Here is a 19,922-nt window from a genome sequence, read left to right on the forward strand (position 1 = left end):
AGAATTCGACAGAATCCATTCAAATGACGACCTCTAGTTACAATTTACAACCAATAAAAAAAAAATATTATGATAATTGTTAATAAAAAAAAATAATGAGCGCGTGAGAGAGAGACGCTCAAAGGTGAGATGATGGGGGAAGAAAGACTAATTTAATAATTAATATAGGGTTTAAGAACGCTCCCCACTTGGTATCACGAAACTTCTTTGTTATACTACTATTTTTATCCCTTATTCATAACGTCAACATGATGTTTTCTTTTTGGGTAAATTACGTCAAACTCCCTAAGATAATGTCAAATTACGAAAAAACCTCTCATGTTTGAATAATTACAATTACACCTCTCAACTATGAATTTTCTTATCGTTCACCCTTGCGGTGTCAAATATAGTGGAATCTTCTAAATTATGTGGAATATTCTTCAGTTTGTACCTGTTTTACCGCATTCGAGCTCCACATTTTGGGAAAAAATGATCATAAGATGTGACACTTGGCTAGTAAATATCAGATTGTGGTGTATTAAAACAGTATTTTTGCACAAAATGTGTACAAATTAGAGAACATTCTACGGAATGTAAAAGATTCTGTTGAATTTGACACCATAAGGGTGGATGTATAAGAATATTCATAGTTGAGAGTGTAGTTGTAATTATCCCAACATGAGGGGTTTTTTCATAATATGATCTTACCTCGGGGGATAATCGTAATTTACCCTTTTCTTTCAAAAATTTAACTAATTAATTTATTAATAATAAAAGATGACGTGCTTTTTATTACCAGAAAATATTGTTGTTATCTTCTTATCTTTTTTCCTCTTTTCCCTTTCTGTTTGGATCAGCTTCCTACATTATTACATACACATTTAGGTTGCTTACCTTCTACTACTTAACCTTCTCTTTTCTTTTAATTAATTACTTTGATAAAATAATTATATCTCGATTTACATATTTCGTGTGGTTTGCAAATTCAAAAAAAAAATGATTAACAAATAGTTATTGATTTTTTATTTCCTTTGCTTTGGAAGTCAAATCCTATTGAAGAAAACAAATTAAAGTTTAATAAAGTCTGGTACAACATATGACCTTAATTGTGGTAATATAGAATAACATTGAATTGTATATATTGACTGCAACACACGTTCAAAGCTTACCTGAAGATGCGAATAATAAAAATTAAAAAATAGTAATAAATCCAAAATTAGTGGATCAATTTTTTTTAATGTAATTAATTAAATTCCAATAATTATGAATGGGAAGAATTTATTCCGTTATTTAAAAATTCATTAATAAGTGGGCTAGTCACAATCTGTATATTGGACTGGAATTTTTAGCCTTCGTATGAAACCATATCCCACTGGCCCAAAAGGCCGAAGACCAATTAATTAAAGTGGGTCCCATAAAAATTACAACCATTAATTTATTTATTTTAGTTTTTACAAATTTACAAATTAATATATAACTCCACTTTATCTTTTTTTTTTTTCCCAAAATATTTTTTGGTAAGTTTTCGACGATATTATTTTATCGAAATACCATTAATTAGCCATAAACGGCATGAATTTATTAGATTTTGAAAATAATACACTTGAAAGTGAGACGATTTTCACGGAGCTAAAATCGATTTTTACATCCGAATCAAATGTATGATAATAATTACGTATGTCCGTCTGTCGTGGATGCAAAAGCAACAAACTTGTGTGTGTCTGTTGTAGGTGCGCGTGGACAACAAAGCCGCACTTCACTCAAGCGCAACGACAACGAACTTGCACATATCGTAAACTCATTTATTTCATGGTGGCATAAATCGTCTTAAGTCAATTTTTTTGACTAAAGCTTGTATTTTAATCCAACAAAATCAAATCTTTAGGATGAATAAAAGAATACTAATTTTCCATTTCAAGACAACTCTACAAGCAAATTTCAAATTTAGATGATTTTCCCTAATCTAATTATAAAAATTAGAAACAATTCGAATTTCAACAACATTAAATGTAATAAATGTAAATGGAAGAACCGAATTGTAGAATTGTTATTTAGAATCAGTATTGGAGGGATGATAATAAGCATACAGAATTAAAAATTGAAATTAATATTTTTTTTTTAATATTTTTTTAATGGAATCGTATATATATTTTTTAAGTTTTTCAACTCCAATGTGATTGGTTGAATTTTAACGACTCCTAATTGTTGTCCTTTTTGGTCTTTGAAATTTCATTCAATACAGAAAAAATAAAGAAAAAAGGAAAAAAATAAAATAAAAATAATATCTCAAAGAAACGCCGTATAAATCCAAATTCCAAAAATTCCCCAAAATTCGAATCGAACTGTGTAGAGAGAGATAACTCCAGAAGGAAATTCGAGAAAAGGGTTCCCCTTTTCCCCTTTTCTCCAATTCCCCTCTTCTCGAGTCAATTTATCTGTATCTATAGTTTTTATATACGTACGCAGTTTGTGTGCGCGCGCCATGGATTTGACTCGTCGAGCACCTCTTGAGGCTAACGGGAGCTGCGCCGCCGTTTTGGAGCAGACGGTGAAGGATAATCGACCGCCGCCGCCCGATTTGTCGATGGTGGATCCGTTTCTCATCGAGGCTCTCCAAAACCCTCGCCATCGTTTAACCAGTTAGTTCCTTTATTCTCTTCGATTCTGTTTTTTTTTTTTCTTTTTTTCCCCTCGTGAATTTTGTTCCTAGGTTTGTAGTTCGATTGGAAATTGGAATTTTAGTTTTTCTAATTTTGTAGTTGAATTATCGAATGGGCGTTAATTTTAATTTTAATTTGCCGTGGTGCTGTGTTCATGTAGATCTGGATGGGTGATGCTGAATTGTAGTTTCGTTTTAGAGTGTTATTTGTTTCCAGAATATTGTAGAACAAGAGTTTTATGAATTTGAGAATATTGCAGCAGGCACGTACATTTTATGGTTGAAATTCGGCTTTCGTAAATCTTATAAATTATGAACTCGGCATGTTTGTGAGAAAAGTTTTTCGTGTATACGTTGTCTAGATTATGTACTTGGTTATCGAGGGTTTCCGTTTACTCTTCTGTTTTACGGGAAAAGAATGTTCTATCGTCGCAAGAATGAGTACGATTGTTGCAAACGTTGATATTTTCTCATTTGTTTGGCTGTGGACATCTGAATAATACTCAATTTTCCTTTATTTTAAGTAATCCATGGCGACTTACATATCTTTTTTATTCGATTTTTCCAGTTCTACGGATGGAGCTCGATATACAGAAGTTCTTGCAAACTTCTGCTCTGCAGCAGTTTGAATTTCCACACTTCCCGACTTCATATCTTCGTCTCGCAGCGCACCGTGTTGCTCAACACTACGGTCTGCAGACTATGGTTCAAGATACTGCCCCCGATGGTCAAGGCATCCAAATTCTGGTTATAAAGAACCAAGAGAGTAAATTTCCAGCTGTCTGCTTGTCAGAAGTCCCAGCAAAAGAATCGGAAAACGACAAGCCCGATCAAATGAAGATTGTCATTAGACCAAGACCAAAATCATCATCTAGTGACGCAAGCGAACTAGGGAATAAACGAAGTCCCGTAAGAACGGTGGAAGAGAGGAAGGAAGAGTATGACAGAGCACGAGCTCGTATTTTCAGTAACGGTAATTATGAATCAGAAGACGGGTTGTCTCGGTCTGCTTCAGATGGATTTAATTCGAGCATAGACGATAATGAAATTGGTAATTCCTCTAAAGTCGCAATTATTAGAGACAGGGAGAAAGATCGCACCGACCCTGATTACGATCGCAGTTACGACAGGTATATGCGCAAATAAATTCAGAATAGAATATTATATATTTTCCATTTTCTAATTCATACTATCTTATTAGATCGATCTATGATCAAAAGGGTTATATTATTTTTTTATGAGTCTTTAAAATATAACCTCTAAGCACCAAATCGCTCTATGATCAAAAGGGTCTTTAAAATATAACCTCTAAGCACCAAAATACGTACATTTGCATAAACCTCTGTAATAGTGTACATTCTTGAATTTTATATAGGAAATAATTCTGAGACTCGTTTTCTTTTCTGATACGATGCAGATATGTTAGGAGTTTCCCAATCACTCAAAGTTTCGGCATGGAACCTCTTAGTATACACAATTTCCCGCCTCCGTTTATCCAATACAATTCCGGTTTTCAACATCTGGGCCATCAGATACATGCTCCTCAAGCTCCCGTTAACTACAGGACCCCGACAATGAGTCCATACTGTGAAATGGGATTGAATCAGAATCCTCCTGGGAATGGTTTATATATGCAGTGGCCAACGCAATCCATGATGTACGCTCAATCATATGATCAACTAAGACATGCCTATTTTCAGGTAAATTCCGGGTTCTTTTTCTCGTACTTTTTTTCCTAGTATTGAAATAATTCTGGATGATACATTTAGGTGCAAATGTTAAGTCCTTGGATATTACTTAGGCCTCGTTTGGGAATGTTAGAATGTTGACGGGGATTCATAAGATTGATTGAATTGGTCTTTTTTTTTTTAATATATAATTTTTCTATATTGAATTAAGTTTGTGATTATAAAATCCTTATATTAGGTAATAAATAACCTTCATGGGATTCTGTACAGAACCATGAGATTGTGTAGGAAGGGGGATTGAGTTTGGACTAAATATCCTTCATGGGCTTGATTGAAATCCGGGCCCGTTTTTCTTTTATCGCGGGCTTGAAACCTAAACCCCAAACATTTGACAAACATTGGTAATATTGTCTATCAAGTCCTATCCTAATTCCCAAACGAGGCCTTAGGGTTTTGTTTTGTCCTTTCGCCTTTTGTCATTCCAAATGTGGCATCGTTTCCAAATTGTCGTTTAGTGCCCAATTCGAACAGGATTTTGCAATGTTTTGAGTGATTTACTCGTTATCCTGTCGACATATTTTGTCGTTTTGCTAATGCAATAATACAATCTTCGATTATACGGTTTCTTTTCTCTGCATCACTTATTTCAGTACGCAACTAACGCACTTTGTTAATGCTTTGTCGCAGGCACCTTTCTATCAGCAGCCTCTAAGTTTTGATTACTCACAGAATAATCGATAACAGTCGTATTGTCCTTTGATAATTGTCTGTATTCATTAGTGTGTTAAAGACAATTAAATTTGATCTTATAAATTTAGCTTGTTTTACCTTTTTGATTGATATTAAGGTGATCTTATGGACTGTTTGTTTTTATGATACTTATAATTCGTTGCTACTTGTTATTATTAATATTGTTCGCGTGTGTGGTTTGTATTTTCTATCGTTTTTCGAGCAAGTTCGTTTTTGTCAAGTCTTGTGCGATATTTTTTTAAAAAATCATTAATTTATAAATACTTCTCCAATGAGGGCAATTCACACAAAAAATTGTATACTATAGCACACATCTTCAGCTAAAAATAGCTATTGTTAAAAAAAATTAATAGTTTTAAAACGCTGAAATATATAGTATAAAATATGTTTATTAATTCGTATTCGAACTAATTTTTTGAACAATCAAATAAAATCACAAAAAATGTGTGTTATGCTAAAAATTGTTGAAATTTTCAACTCTTTTTTTCACTAATTTGGAACAATCCTACGAAATAACAAAAAAATGTATACTATTTAGGTAGAAGCCGCAATGTTCTAAAATTCTTAAAAAAAAATTAACACAAATTTTTGGATTAAAGAATTTATTGGCAACACAAATGGCACTTTACTTCAATAAGAAGATGCCAACCAAGATGATTTCATATAACTAAAAGCCAAAATGAATATATAAAATTAAAAGCCATGGTCCCGTAAGGGATGGTTTATTAGGTCGAATATGAGAGCACAATGTTTAATAATACAGGTTTGATTTTTTGCTGTCAGTAAATTTTAAATTGAGCTCGTTACATATGATTAATGCAGCTTGTTCAGTTCAGTTTACAAATCTCGTATAATTTATAGGCTATTGCACGAGAGTGAAATCTCTTTGTGTCACTTTCTCAACAAATCTTAAGATTAGTTTAAAAACTAAACTTAAAATAAGGATTTAAAGCACATGGTTCAAAGTGGGAGCCAAATGCTTTGTTTGTATTATATTATATAATAATATATATACAAGAAAAAACCAAATTAAAGGCAGATGATGCCATGAGAATAATTCAATTGCCAGCTTGTCATCATCATATATTATAATTTATTTAAATTTACAATATTATTATTTAATGATTTTTCTTGATGTTATAATAATCATAGAGTTGATGGATAATGGTTGATTTGTTTATTGATTACCATACAACTAAAGATTTGTTGGGTGGTCTTGAGTGTGAACTGTCAAACAATGAATGAAGCCCTCGTTTGCGACAAAATCAATCTTGAAAATCCACTTATTTAATTATTTAGTTATTTAATAATATAAAGTTTTGATTAACGAATGAGATTATGTTGTACATATGATATGACATTATCTTGTTTTTGATGAGGTAATAAGTGGGTTAACAGATTGGATCTGTTTGCATTGGACATTAATTAATTAATTAATTAATTAATTAATTAAAAGAATTCGGACAATTAATTAATTAAATTAAGAAGACCAAGAATCGTGCGCGGTCGTGTAGGCGGGTAGCACGCTTTTTATATTATTAGTTAAGGGCTGGATTTTTTAACACACACGATTCTTATTACAAAACAATTATTGCGAGTTGTGACGTGACCTATCTACTACAATTATGGAATCTTTTTTTTAGTGATTTTTTTTTTTTTTTTTTTTTTTCTATTGCACTTAGAAATAGCAAGTAAAAAAAAAGAATATGTGTATATATTTATTTGGATCAAAAATAAAACATTGACCCCACCACTTATTGCTTGGTTAGAAATCTTTAATTAACATAATGAAGATAAGCATCACTAGTTGTAAATAACTTTTTACATATTTTTTTTTTAATTTTTATTGAAATTTTTTTTTCATCAAAATATAAATATTGAATTATGGAAATTTCAATGACTCAAATATAAGTATTTAAAATAACAAGGAGAGAGAGGGAAAAAAAAAAAAGGCGACCCTATCCCATGAAAGGTGGTCCACATGAAAATGAAATGACCAACCAAATATTGTAAATAAGTTGTTAGCTTCTTTATTTAATTATTGCAATGTTTTGGAAACCGGACTGGACAGCCCGGAAGATTGGGAGTAATGAAAATTGAACTCAAAAGTTGTCCGATCGGTTAAACTGCAAACCGGTGGCAGGCACAGTCCGATTGAAGGTAAAACCCAGAGAAGTGCAAAACCCCATGTAGACTTGTTAGGAACTGGAAAACCCGTGGTCGAACCGGTCAAAACCGGGAAAGAAAACTGGTTTTATATAAACAAAGAAAAACAAATTCGGCAACATTTAAGAATTATTTACTTGTAATAAATCACACCAAAAAAACCATAACATTCAAGAAAGGATCATCACAATATAATGTAGCATCTCAATCACTTGATTTTCAACAATAAACTTCCACAAATTAACATAATATTAATGTAAGAGAATAAAGATTAGAAATCGATATTGTTTTCGACACCATTTACAGCACTAAACACGAACCGCGAAAACTACATCGCCCGCCCTTCTAATGAAGATAGTTACGAACTTATTACCCTCTCCAACTTCCGATCATTTGCAAGATACTCGTTTTCTTTTCTTTTTTGCCTCCGAGAATATTCAAGAGTACCGTTTGCCTCTCTAAGTGACATCATGTTTAATATCAGTCACTAACTGATATAGAGAGCCAGCACAATGCTACTTGCACATATACTTACACTTATACGGACCCGAAAAAAATCGGGGTAATTAACTACCGGATTTAGGGGGACACAACACAATCGGACTCGACCTAAGTAAGGAACGACTACTAATTAAGTTTTCTACTACAGACAAACTAATTTAAGTTCGACATGATCTCAAGAAACAGAGTAGTTAAGAATAGTACTAATCAAGAAACAACCTTGAAAAAAAATACCGAATTTTAATTAATTTTCACAATGCTAAAGGAGAAGCCAAACATACACATGATTTTGTTAGCCGAATGGAGTAGTAGTAGTTCAATCGTCGCCGGTGGGGAAGAGGGTGAGAACTTTCTTTCCGTTTGCGGGAGTTGCCGATTCCAAATCTTCAGTGGCGGCGTAGGTTGGCGGCACCACCATCCTCTGCAGCGGCGGCTGCGTTTGCCTCAGGAAGGGGTGCTGCTCGAATTGCCCGTTGGGTGGGGAATTCCCGAAATGCCTGAATTGGTGCTGGAGCTGTGGGTGGTGGTGGTGGGGGTGGGGGTGGGGTGCCGGACCCACCACGGCCATCTGGTGGTGGTGGTGCTGCTGCATTGCAGCGGCGGCGGCAACGGGGACGAAGGGTAAGTAATGGTCGGAATTGGGCCGGCCCGGATGGAGGAAATGGGCCGGGACGGGTGAGCTGGCGAAGAGATGGTCTGTGGCTGCGTCCATGCCAGAGGCCGGGCTGTTGCTGGCGCCGCCGCCGTTGCTGGAGATGCCCTGCATCCGCTTTAAGTAGAGGCGGTACTTCTGCAAATGGCTGGCCACGTTTTCTCTGGTGAGTCCGTCAACGCTCATCAGCTGCATTATCGTCTTCGGGACGGCGTTCTTGATCCCCAAGTGGGCCACGGCGTCCACGAACCTCTTGTGCAGCTGCGGGGTCCACACCAGGCGGGGGCGCTTGAGCGTACGCGCCGGCTCGTCTCCGCCGCCGCCAGCTGCGCCGCTCATCTCCGGGGAGTCGAACTCTGCAGAGGAGTTGGGTTGGGAGGAGATGGCTGTCGACTGCGGCGGAAGCGCCGCCGCCGCAGGCGGCGGCGGCGGCGTGTGATGGGGATTGGGAATGTTGAAAGCTAGTGCAAGATCGGGAGTGATTAGGGATTGGGATAAGGGCATCAATTCCTCCGGCGAAGGAAGTTCTTCTTCCCATTTGGAAAACCAACTCGAATCTTCTTCCCTCATATTCTTTATTTAATTTCTTCCCTTTTCTTCACCCTCAATTTGGATTATATTATTCAACAAAGAATTCGGAAATAAATAATTAAATAAATAGTAAAACATAAAAAAATAAAAATAAAAATCTGGTCTTTTCTCCAGAATTTCAAGATCTTTTTACACAGAAATCAACGACATATATAACCCAACTGAGTGGGAAAATAATTAAATTAAAATAAAAAAGTGATTTTCTGGGACTGACGAAATTCTGGTTTCTCAATCAAGAAAGATAGCAAGAAAATTCTAGAGAGAGAAAGAGAGGAGAGAGAGGGAGTAGAGAGAGAAAGTGGGTTTATGTATGGAGGAAGAAGGGGAGGGGTGATCGAGGTGGATCTTGTTTTCTTCTTTTCAGCTGTTATTAAGGTTACTGTTTATTGATGCTTTTTTTTTTTTTTCTTTCTTATGATTTTTATGTGATACAGTGTGTGTTCTAGAGCGTGTGTTAGTGTGTGTATTGATGTCCTATTTTTTATTTCCATGATTTATGGGTATGTTTTTATACTTTAGAGTTTTCTCTCAGTCTGTGTCACTACTAAAAAAGGGTTTTTATTATTTTTTTTCATTTGCAATAAATTTTTTGGACATAGGGATGTATGTATATATATATACATACAGATTGGTCGTATCAATCTAATGTACCATAAAACAAGAAACCAGGATATGTCTTGGCGCGTGAGGGACACGGTGGGCTCCTATTGGCCGAGAACAATCAATCAGGTGGGCATGTGATCTTCTTGCATAGGAATTTAAAAAGATAAAGTCAAGATCTGATAGATTTTTTTGGGTCGAGAAATATAGGAGGAAGCAAGAGATGGAACATAGATTTTCTTTTTTTATTTATTTAATTATTTATTTTAGTATTTTATGATGCATTTAATTAGGCGATTGTAATGCACGCGCGTTGATGGCGGTTGGAGTGAAAGAAAAGGTTCTTTTTGATAATTAATGTCTTTTTTTATGGGGGGTTTGTGGAAAAAAGAGGAAGATAGGAAAGTGTAAAGATAATTGCAAAGTTAGGTCCCTTTGTTGTTGTTTTTTTCTTCTTTTTAAGTGTGTTGTTGATGTGAGAATCAAATGATTTTATATCTTTTTAGTGGGATTTTTAAGATGTTGACTAATCTTTAATATAATTAAGTATAAAAATAAATAAATTAAATTAGAAATTAGAGTTATAATATTTTCAATGTATTTTTTTTTCATGTATTGTGATAATTTTAGCAAATGGATTCACTCTATCTATAGGGAGTTGAATATCAATATTTTTAAACATGTAATTGCCGGATGCAGTAATTTTTAGGATGTAGATGCCAAAATTTTAAATATTTGATTTTTTATTGTTAATTAATCGTAACTTAGAGGAGGTGAATGCAAAACAGAATGTTATCAAGGACTGAATTTAAAATATATTTTTTTCAAAAAAAAAAAGTTAAAATATATCTATCAATCATGCAACAAAGATGTGGGAGAGCAAACAACAAATTAAATATGAGCCACATACTTAAATAACTATCAATTTGAAGTTAATTTTAATCTCATTTTTACAATTAATGATCTCATTTATCATAATCAAATACCATAATTAGTTATATATTTAGTATATTGTTAGAGAAATAAAATTAAAATAAAAAAATATTCTTGAATGATTTAAGTAAAAGAATAATTAACCTATAACTGAAAATATGTGTATAGACAGTAGTGATTTAATCGTGTCAGAAGTAGGGAATATATTTGGGTGCTCGATGTGGTTAGTGGTTGTTTGATTGTAATGATAATTGACTTTTTGATTCGAATATACATTAGTGAAGATGTGGTTAGAAGCTAATTATCGCTAATGACGTTTCTAATCAATTAGGTGACTAGTCTACAAATTATTACACCCAATTAAAAGGTATGGAATCTTAAAGTTGAGTAATAAATTAATAGTGAAATGAAAAAAAAAAAAAAAAAAAAGTAGGGTTTTCACAATTTTTTTGTTGTTGTTATTTTACTTCTTTTAATCTGTGATTGGGTTTACAAAAGATTTTTAATTAATACAGAAACTATTTATTAAATAAAATTTTAAATAAATAAAAGGAGAAGAAAAGCAAAGCATATAGTTGGAAATGACATATACAATATAACATCAAAATTGTAATATACTCTTTTCTTTTTTTATATCTAGAAATTCCAACCATGCGATGCACGTGAATTATAAGATATTTCAAATTAGTCAATGTTATTATTGTGATTATATTTTAATCACAATTAGGGGTGCAAGTTGGAACGGAATTTTCAATTTCCGCCGGTTCCGATCCGAAAAGTTCCGATTTCGGAACAACTTTTTTCATTCCGACTTCCGATATTCCGATTTCCGATTTTTTTGGATTGGAATTGGAATTATATAAAATAAATTTGGAATTTCCGATTTCCAATCCAATTTAATTCCGAAATAAATTCCGAAAAAAATTGATTCTTTTACAAAAAATACACCTATAAATAATATATATAATATAATACTTATTTTTCGAAAAATGCACCTATAAGTTTTGTTTTAGGATTTTGACGTAATGAATTGTTGTTAGAAGTTTTATTGGATGTTATGTTGTGTTTATTTTTATTTATTTTTTTGAACTGAAATTTAGTAGTTATTAGTTTTACTTTTATCGACGTGGGTGTTCTTATTTTTGAAAAATTATGAATATTTTAGAACATTTCGGCTAAATTTTTAAATTTTAAAGCTTATGTTGATTTCCGATTTTTTCCAAAATTCCGAAATTTCCGAGCCTTTTGAATGTGGAATGAATTTCTAGATTCCGAAAATTTTGGACTTGGAATTGGAATTGATTTTGTACTTCCAAATTTTTTTGGAAATTTTCCGAAAAGGCTAATCCGATCTGATCTATCCGACTTTCACCCCTAATCACAATATTTTGAAAATTGAGAGGGATGGAGTTGACAAACAATATCCAGAAAAATAAGAAAAAGATAATTATAAAATTGAATTCGTAACTTCAATTAAAAAATAGTATACAAGATATCTACAACAGTAACCTTTAAAATTCAAATAAGCAGTAAAAATTGTTTGAGGGATTTGCCAGCAACTCTTCTTTTGTTAATAGGATACATGCAAATAAATACATAAATAAAAATCTAATTTCGAAACAACTTTTTTCACCAAAATTCCAATTTTCAATTATTTATTTATTATTTATTATTTTTTTAAATAGAATTGAACTAATTTGTCATTGACTAAAAGAAATTGGAATTTCTCCAAAAGTACTTATTTTGATACGACAATTACACCCCTAGTTAATGGATTGCAACCCCACAACTATACATATGGATTTATAGCAACGAGGAAAAAAAACATTACATAAAAGAATTTTAATGGTGGAGACATCTAAAAATTAGCCCTAAAAATTAAAGAGCTAATCTAGAGTAGAAAAAAAAATCTAAAAAATCTTAAACTTTAGCATCACTTGCCTAAATAGAAAGAAGTTGAAATAGTATACCATTCTTCTTAGAGCCTGATTGACTGACTAAGCTTATTTTCAACAGCTAATAAGCTCTTATATCTGATAAGCACTTACAAAAGTTAATAAGTTATTACTTCTTATTTTTACAATCGATATTTAAAGTATTTGAATAATATTCTTATAAGTTGTTTTTACTCATAACAAGATTTTACATAAAAATATGGGGTAGAAGTATTTTTTTTAAAAAGATCTTAAATTACCAATGAGCTTATAAGCTCTTTTTAACAACTTAAAAGTTTTTTTCTATTTATTCTCGTGATATCAAGAGATATGATGCATGTAAACCAATACAAAGAAGGCTAGACAAGATTGGGATATAGCTTAAAAAAGGACAACCAAAATGGAATTAAAAAATAAATAAATAGATTAAAAGGGTGAAAATAAATAGTGTGTTGAAATTGTGAATCTGACAAAAGTTGTTGCCAAATTAATCACACTGACTTGACATTTGACAATCTCTTTTGCCATATGAGAAACAACATCTTGCAACACTTGCAATCCCCACTGCTTATCCACAACAAGGAAATAATGAGTACCAATCACAGTCTGCCATCTGTAACGAATCTTCTTGTTGCTTCATCATTACAACATAGACCAACCTTAAACTCCCCACACAGTAGACCAGGATGTAATAATTCTTTTTTATTTTTTTTTTATTTTTTTTTCCCCATAGGCAAATCATGTTTATATGTACAGTGTAATGCTACTATACCTGCTTGTGTACACCAGGTGTGTGTATTCACTGTTCATTTATACATGAAATACACGTTCCAGTATGTGTGTGTGTGTGTGTAAATTATCGGCGTAGTCACGAAAAATCTGATTTCGGAAAAAATCTGGGGAGCCGAAAAGGAGAGGGCACAGCAGATGCTATTCTGGTCCTGCTCACAATTTAAAACATTTACTTACAAATTTGATTGCAAAAACACCATCTTACGTGAAAAAATGAAAACGTGTATCAAGAAACTTCCAAGAATCGAACCCCCGGCTCTTAAATTACATCCCTTATTCAGTTATTCCCCATTTGAGTGCCTATTATTAAAAAAGAAATTTAAATAACTTAAAAATGTAACAAAATTGGAGGAGACTCACCAAAGTGATTTATGACTTGGTTGAATTGAGAGGGAAGTTTCTGCTGCCAAATGATCTTCCTTAGCAGTTGAATGAACGAGTCGCTGAAATTTTTCCGTTAGCTCATCATACGTACCAACATCAGATGGATTTACTTGTTTAATTCCAACTTTCAAGTGTTCCGTTGTGATTTCCGAGGCATCTATGTTCTCCTGGTAGGAAAAAAAATCAATTTAGAATAAAATGGCAAATAAAATTCGAGGTAAATTACATAAACTACCCTTGAGAAATCCCATCTACCAGCTAAATTCGTAAATTACAAATAACCCCAGTTAAGAGGGGATTTTGTAATTTCGAAAGCTAACCAGGTTTCTTTGTAATTAGGTCAAATCGCAAACAATTTTTTTGCAAATTACAGATAATTGTTTTACGTACTTCCATAGCTGTAATGGCTGCTTGACGACAGACAAGTGATATATCAGCACCTGTGTAGCCTTCAGTAAGAAGAGAGAGCTCCATTATACATACATCAGAACTACACGGCATTTGATGCAAATGCACACGGAATATATCTTCACGGTCTTTTCCGTTTGGTGGTCCCACATAAAGCAGTCGATCAAAACGCCCTAACATGTTTTTTACAACAATTAGCAGAAATTAAAATGCTGTCCTAAGTTTAAAAATAAAAATAAAGGCACAGATGTGAAGGTTACCCGGTCTGAGAAGAGCAGAATCGATCTTATCTGGCCGGTTTGTAGCAGCAATTACAGTTACACTACCCCTTTGTTGTAGACCTGTTGTAAAGATAATTACTTAAGCGATGAATTTACTGTTTAAACGGCGATAATGGATATCGAGTGATAATATAGATTGGTTACCATCCAATTCAACGAGTAGCTGACTGATAACCCGATCACCAACCGAAACCCCGTCACTTTCTTTCCCACGAATTACCGCAAGTCCATCAATTTCATCGAAAAATATAATCGAAGGAGCATTTGCCCTCGCCTTGGCGAACAAGGAACGCACTGCCTTTTCAGATTCACCGACCCATTTGCTGAAAAGCTCAGGGCCCTTTACTGCAAGAAAATTCAATCCTGCCTCTGAAGCTACTGCACGGGCTAAAAGAGTTTTGCTGCAACCTGGAGGACCAAACAGCAATATTCCGGAAGGTGGGCGGGTTCCAATGCGCTCGAAAGCATCCTTGTGCTTTATAGGCCATTCCACAGCTTCCATCAATTGCATTTTGACCTCTTCCTGACCACCAACATCTTCCCATCGAACTTTTGGAATTTCAAGATTTACCTAATTGTAGCAAATAAAAGGGATTATTTTATATTATAATAAGCTGAATCATTTTTCTGAAGTACACCAAAGTCGAAGAACAAGAAATACTGAAGGAACTAAGAAACATGAATTTGTCCTAACAAAATATCACTAATCATGCCCCTACTTATTCACCACATTGAAAATTTTGCAAGGTGTTATGTTTGAATCGTGACGGAAAAAGAATTAAGGACTGTAAACATAGGTGTTGCATATTTACCTCTCTCATGGCGCTTGGCCTTATTCTAACTCTAGCCTTCTCAAAGTCATCTGAATTAACACTTAAGATGTCGTTTGGAACAGAATCCCCTTTTAATGTTTCTGAAAAAGCTGCCTCCAAATTACTTTCCACAGTATCTACCGAATTTCGAGGTGATTCCACATCAGCGCCCGAGTAAAAATCTCGTGACTGACTTGATGTTTGGCAGACTGAATCAAATGAAACAGTTGAAACTTTGAAATCTGAACTGATATTCGATTTAACATAATCCCGAAGACGAATTAAGGCTGCCTCGTTGCAAAGAGCAGCTAAATCAGCTCCAACAAAACCATGTGTGCCCATTGCGAGATTTTGGATATCCTTGTCCGTAAGTGAATGCTGAATCTCACGAAGAAGGGCAAGCAATATTTCATGACGCTGCTGAGGAGATGGAACACCTACACATTTATTGTAGAACATCAATGCAGAAGGATTAAAATTCAACAAATAAGTGATTATTGGCATATAGAAGCTGGTAAAGGCATTGAAGAAAAAATTACTTGTAGCTAGAGTATTTTAACGATGAATGCAATTAATATCATTTCCCATAAATCATGAAGTACCTATTTCAATTTCTCTGTCGAGTCTACCAGGGCGTCTAAGTGCAGGCTCGATACTGTCAGGACGATTTGTTGCGGCAATAATTAGTATTCCGTCTGTTCTACTAATCCCATCCATCAAATCCAAGAGTGTAGCGACCATTCTTTGAGATAGTTCATCTCCTCCATCTTTACGTGCAGGTGCAAGCGCATCCAACTCGTCTATGAAAATCTACATATAAAGAATATCAAGTATTTCGGACCCAACTCTTATAGTAAAACAAACATATGAGAACATCAAATACCTTGACAACTAGGCCATGATGTGATGCAGCATTATACAAATCCACCACTTAAATAAGAATTGATAATACATATTTTACCGGAGTAATATTTTCCTAATCATATGGTTGATTTTTGGATCATCAAATAGCAGAAGTGAAAATTTAAGAGGGTAAAAGTAGCAGAAGGGATCGTCTCACATTGTTGATTTTGGATCATCAAGTATGTGTTACATTCCTGATGCGATAATGAATTGTCTGATTTGACACATAAACATTCTTGATGCCCTCCCTCTTATGGGTAATTATTGCCTTATAGCATTTTTAGATGCTTATTTAGCCAGTTCTGATGACAGTAATCAGAAATCTCAAGATCCCGTGAAATCAAAACAGCCAGTGAGCATTAATAAGTACTACGGATATCACTTGCACAAAAAATGAATTTTGTGTCACGTTTTTATAGTCCCAACTCCCAACAGATGGTTTTTGCTCTAATCCTACAATGTCTAATAGAATTGCCATATTAATCTTTACCACTTAAGCAAGGAAATATAAATAAATAGCAATCAAAATCATGAGCTGTAAATGAAGAATTAGAACTTGAAACAAAAATAACATAATTTTGTAAAAAGATGCAACTAAGAAACTTACTACAGCAGGTGAAGCCTTACTGGCATTGTCGAACACTTCATGCAACGCTTGTTCAGATTCTCCATGGTATTGACTAATAATTTCAGGTCCATTTACGGAAAACATGCTGATACCAGCATCATGAGCACATATTTGAGCCAAAGTAGTCTTCCCAGTTCCTGGTGGCCCATGAAGAAGCACTCCTTTTGTAGGCCGTAAACCGAACCTAAAAGAAGTAAGAGCAATAATCACATAGTTGAAAAAGGTAATGAAGTCAAGACTTTCTTATCCTTAGCTTAGATTACTAAAAAGGTAATGAAGTCAAGACTTTCTTTTTCACATAGTTGAAAAAGTTTTTCTCATCTTCAACTCAAGAACTGAATATGTATTATCTTGTGACACAACGACCAGTGTCCCGCACCTCGCTTAAAGCACTTCTTTCAACGGAACTAGACCATAATTCTCCAGCACTATCTTATTACATATGAATGTACGATCCTGAGCTTAGATTTATGCACGCATAACATGTGAAGAAAATAACCCAAAATGCTAAAAATACCAGTTGTAAACTTCCCATGCACCTCATTCTATAGCTACCATGATGAAGTCTAAGAATATAACGTAAAGGCAAACTGACAAAATCAGATTAAATATTTAAAGCAAATGATTATGGAGGTCATGATATACACCTTGCAACTGTAACTTGCGATGCTGATGAGATTATAATATCTTTTAGAAGTGCATATTCTTTAGAAAGGCCTCCCAACGTAGGAAAGTTAATTCCCGTACTAATTTTGGTAGAACGATGTGCAAGTTCTGGTTGTGCTGAAGTGCTGCTCACTGAAATTTCAGACATAGGATTTCCTGGTAACAGAAAATGAATCTTTGTTCCCCAATCTAGAGAAAAGGCAGACACCGTTTCTTGTCTTGTATCTGTACTTCGAGCAGGGAAATCATGATTATTACCATTCGAGATCTCATTATTTGTCAACAATCTTTTGGCTGCAACCCGAAAAACACATAGCCCTGAAAGTACTGGGACGATAACAAAATTTCCAGGGAGTAAACTTCGTGAACTCAACCACGACGCAGTGCAGTTCTCTAGAAGCTTCCTTGAAGAATCATCCCCTAAAACTTCCTCCACGTCAAGTATGTTAATAGATGCATGAGACAAATAATTTGTCTTTGATGTGGACTTGTCGTAATTTGATGTGCGAGATGTTGTTGAACACGGAGACCTAAGTTTCGACTCTGAAAGAGATGGTGTCTTTGGGGATGAAACTTTGTTATGTTCGACTTGACCATATGCGACTTCCGTATCAATTTTGCCCTTCAAATATACTGGAGATAGATAAAAATCCTTGCAGCTATCTAATGAGATATAACTAGCAGCATTGCCAGATTGTTTATCATTTCTATTCTCGGTCAAAGGTTGACGATTAACAGGATGAACAAAAACAATCCTGCCTGATGCTGGACAACCCAGAGTATATGAAAGATCCGAAGAAAAGCGGACCCCGTTCTTCAACACCTGTATATAGAGAGCAATCAATTCTCCAGTGAGATACAATAAAGATGCGATGAAAATACGTAGATGTTTTCATTATAAAAAAAAAAGACACATGTAATGGTGTTGGTTATCAGTAATTAGTCAATCACCACTGGCTAGACTACGCTGCATAAGATGTTACATCCTGACAAACAAAACTTGCATAAACTCGTCTAAATCATGTCAAATTAGTATAGAACAGAGAAAGACGGACCTTCGAAGATGGGAATACAGTTGCCAGGGCAAAGAAATTTCCCGCTTCTTCACCCACATTATCTGCCGGGTCAAACCCAAAATGCCTTGCGCATTCATCTGATATCACACTCAGAGGAAATCCACTCAGAGTTTTGTCCAAAGAAGAAAGGGAGACCTGTCAATATATATGATATTGCATCTTAAATATATAATATAAACTTTCTGATACGAGAAAATCGAATATTTGCAACATCATAAAAAATTGGAACATAAGAAAACCAAAATCAAATACATATGTAAATTCAGGATACGTGACTATAATCATTAACGAATTAATTAAATCCCAAAGCAACCATGTGAATATCAAAGAGTGGAAAAAAAATCAGTAAAAATTACAAAGCTGTAAAACATAAACTTTCTGATAGGAGGAAATCGAATATTTGCAACATCATAAAAATTGGAACAGCTGCCACATAAGAAAACCAAAATCAAATACATATGTAATGGATTAATGAAATTTTAATTAAATTACAAAGCAACCATGTGAATTGAAGTGAGAGAAAACAAAATCAGTAAAAATTACGAAGCTGTAAAACATAAATGAAATTGAATAAGAGCGGCGGGTGAAGAAATTAAGTGTACCGAGACAAGGGAGCCGGGGGGGATGGAAGAGGAAAGCATGGCCGACTCAGAGAGCCAAATTTTGCAGCCTCTGGATTCGGAAACGGCGTCGTACACCACTGTGCCGACGAGAGCTCCTCTGGAAATGAGAGACGGGAATTTAGCTGAAGCTTCATCGAGGAAGGACAGCAGCAATTGTTCGTCGGTGGGGTCGAAAATTGACGATATCGGAGAAGAAGAAGCGGCGGCGGCGGGGGAAGAGGGATAATCGCCGTTGTGGTCGAAGTTGTTGGAGGGTTTCGAAGGTGTTTTTGAGCTCTTTTTCTTCGAAGGCATTTTCGTGAATTAATTTGAACCTTTTGGATCTTAAACCCTATGGAGAGAGAGGTTTAAGAAATCATAATTGGGAAATTTGTCAATTAGGGTTTCGGTCAACTTAGTCAATGACACTGAAAATTGTCCAGCTCGTGTATTATTTTTAAATTTTTTTTTTCCCTTCTTAAATCATGGGCTGGCGAAATTTTAATGTACTGTATATACATATACATATACATATTTATTTATTTTTAAATTCGTCTTATAATATGGTCTTACAACACACGCACTCAAAAGGGATTCGAATCCCCCACTCCTACCCTATTGGAGAGGCTCCTGGTACCACTAAGTGAAAGCTTAGTTGGTTCGATCATCGATGTATATTCTAGTCCCGCAAAATCGAGGCGAACTTGAGTGTATCTTTATTTTTTATAACATGTTTTTCTTTTTTTTTCTTCATTATATCTTAAGGAATGAAAATGGTAAAAATACGGTTTACATCCCTTAAGTTTGAACCGATTTCACATTTACTCCCCTATATGTTCATAAAAAAGACATTTTGTCCCTTATGTTTCAAAAATTCAACACTCTTAGTTATTTTCGTCAAGTGTGTTAAATTG

The 19,922-nt window shown here is 34.4% G+C and overlaps 4 protein-coding genes across 5 annotated transcripts in view; 1 reads left to right on the forward strand and 3 right to left on the reverse strand.

The window, feature by feature from the left end:
- LOC105949440 (uncharacterized) overlaps positions 1-19,922 on the reverse strand; it is a 97,964-nt gene that overhangs the window by 24,011 nt on the left and 54,031 nt on the right. The window lies entirely within an intron of this gene.
- Positions 2,238-5,238, forward strand: LOC105949394 (uncharacterized). The gene is made up of 4 exons (XM_012972696.2): positions 2,238-2,621; positions 3,210-3,771; positions 4,059-4,341; positions 5,017-5,238. The coding sequence occupies exons 1-4, from the start codon at positions 2,465-2,467 to the stop codon at positions 5,068-5,070; spliced, it is 1,056 nt and encodes a 351-aa protein (XP_012828150.2). The 5' UTR covers positions 2,238-2,464; the 3' UTR covers positions 5,071-5,238.
- LOC105949426 (transcription factor MYBC1) lies at positions 7,389-9,565 on the reverse strand. Its single transcript, XM_012972736.2, has one exon. It carries the CDS (start codon positions 8,966-8,968, stop codon positions 8,063-8,065), a length of 906 nt encoding a protein of 301 aa, XP_012828190.2. The 5' UTR covers positions 8,969-9,565; the 3' UTR covers positions 7,389-8,062.
- Positions 12,865-19,400, reverse strand: CIP111 (Cam interacting protein 111). Its single transcript, XM_012972650.2, has 11 exons — positions 19,009-19,400; positions 18,386-18,541; positions 17,312-18,153; positions 16,644-16,848; positions 15,736-15,943; positions 15,134-15,570; positions 14,466-14,892; positions 14,301-14,381; positions 14,023-14,213; positions 13,609-13,799; positions 12,865-13,397 (listed from the first exon to the last, which is right to left on the reverse strand). The coding sequence occupies exons 1-11, from the start codon at positions 19,321-19,323 to the stop codon at positions 13,325-13,327; spliced, it is 3,126 nt and encodes a 1,041-aa protein (XP_012828104.2). The 5' UTR covers positions 19,324-19,400; the 3' UTR covers positions 12,865-13,324.

This window comes from Erythranthe guttata, chromosome 10, assembly GCF_056151865.1.
Source record: "Erythranthe guttata isolate IM_541 chromosome 10, IM_541, whole genome shotgun sequence".
Lineage (NCBI taxonomy): Eukaryota > Viridiplantae > Streptophyta > Magnoliopsida > Lamiales > Phrymaceae > Erythranthe > Erythranthe guttata.

Bases quoted from the DNA above. Each gene is read 5' to 3' on its own strand.
- LOC105949394 (XM_012972696.2), top strand. From the start codon at position 2,465: ATGGATTTGACTCGTCGAGCACCTCTTGAGGCTAACGGGAGCTGCGCC. The intron at 3,772-4,058 runs GTATATGCGCAA...GATACGATGCAG, and splicing joins TACGATCGCAGTTACGACAG to ATATGTTAGGAGTTTCCCAA. The intron at 4,342-5,016 runs GTAAATTCCGGG...GCTTTGTCGCAG, and splicing joins TAAGACATGCCTATTTTCAG to GCACCTTTCTATCAGCAGCC.
- LOC105949426 (XM_012972736.2), bottom strand. From the start codon at position 8,968: ATGAGGGAAGAAGATTCGAGTTGGTTTTCCAAATGGGAAGAAGAACTT.
- CIP111 (XM_012972650.2), bottom strand. From the start codon at position 19,323: ATGCCTTCGAAGAAAAAGAGCTCAAAAACACCTTCGAAACCCTCCAAC. The intron at 14,214-14,300 runs GTAACCTTCACA...AAAACATGTTAG, and splicing joins TTCTGCTCTTCTCAGACCGG to GGCGTTTTGATCGACTGCTT. The intron at 13,800-14,022 runs GTACGTAAAACA...TTTTCCTACCAG, and splicing joins CAGCCATTACAGCTATGGAA to GAGAACATAGATGCCTCGGA.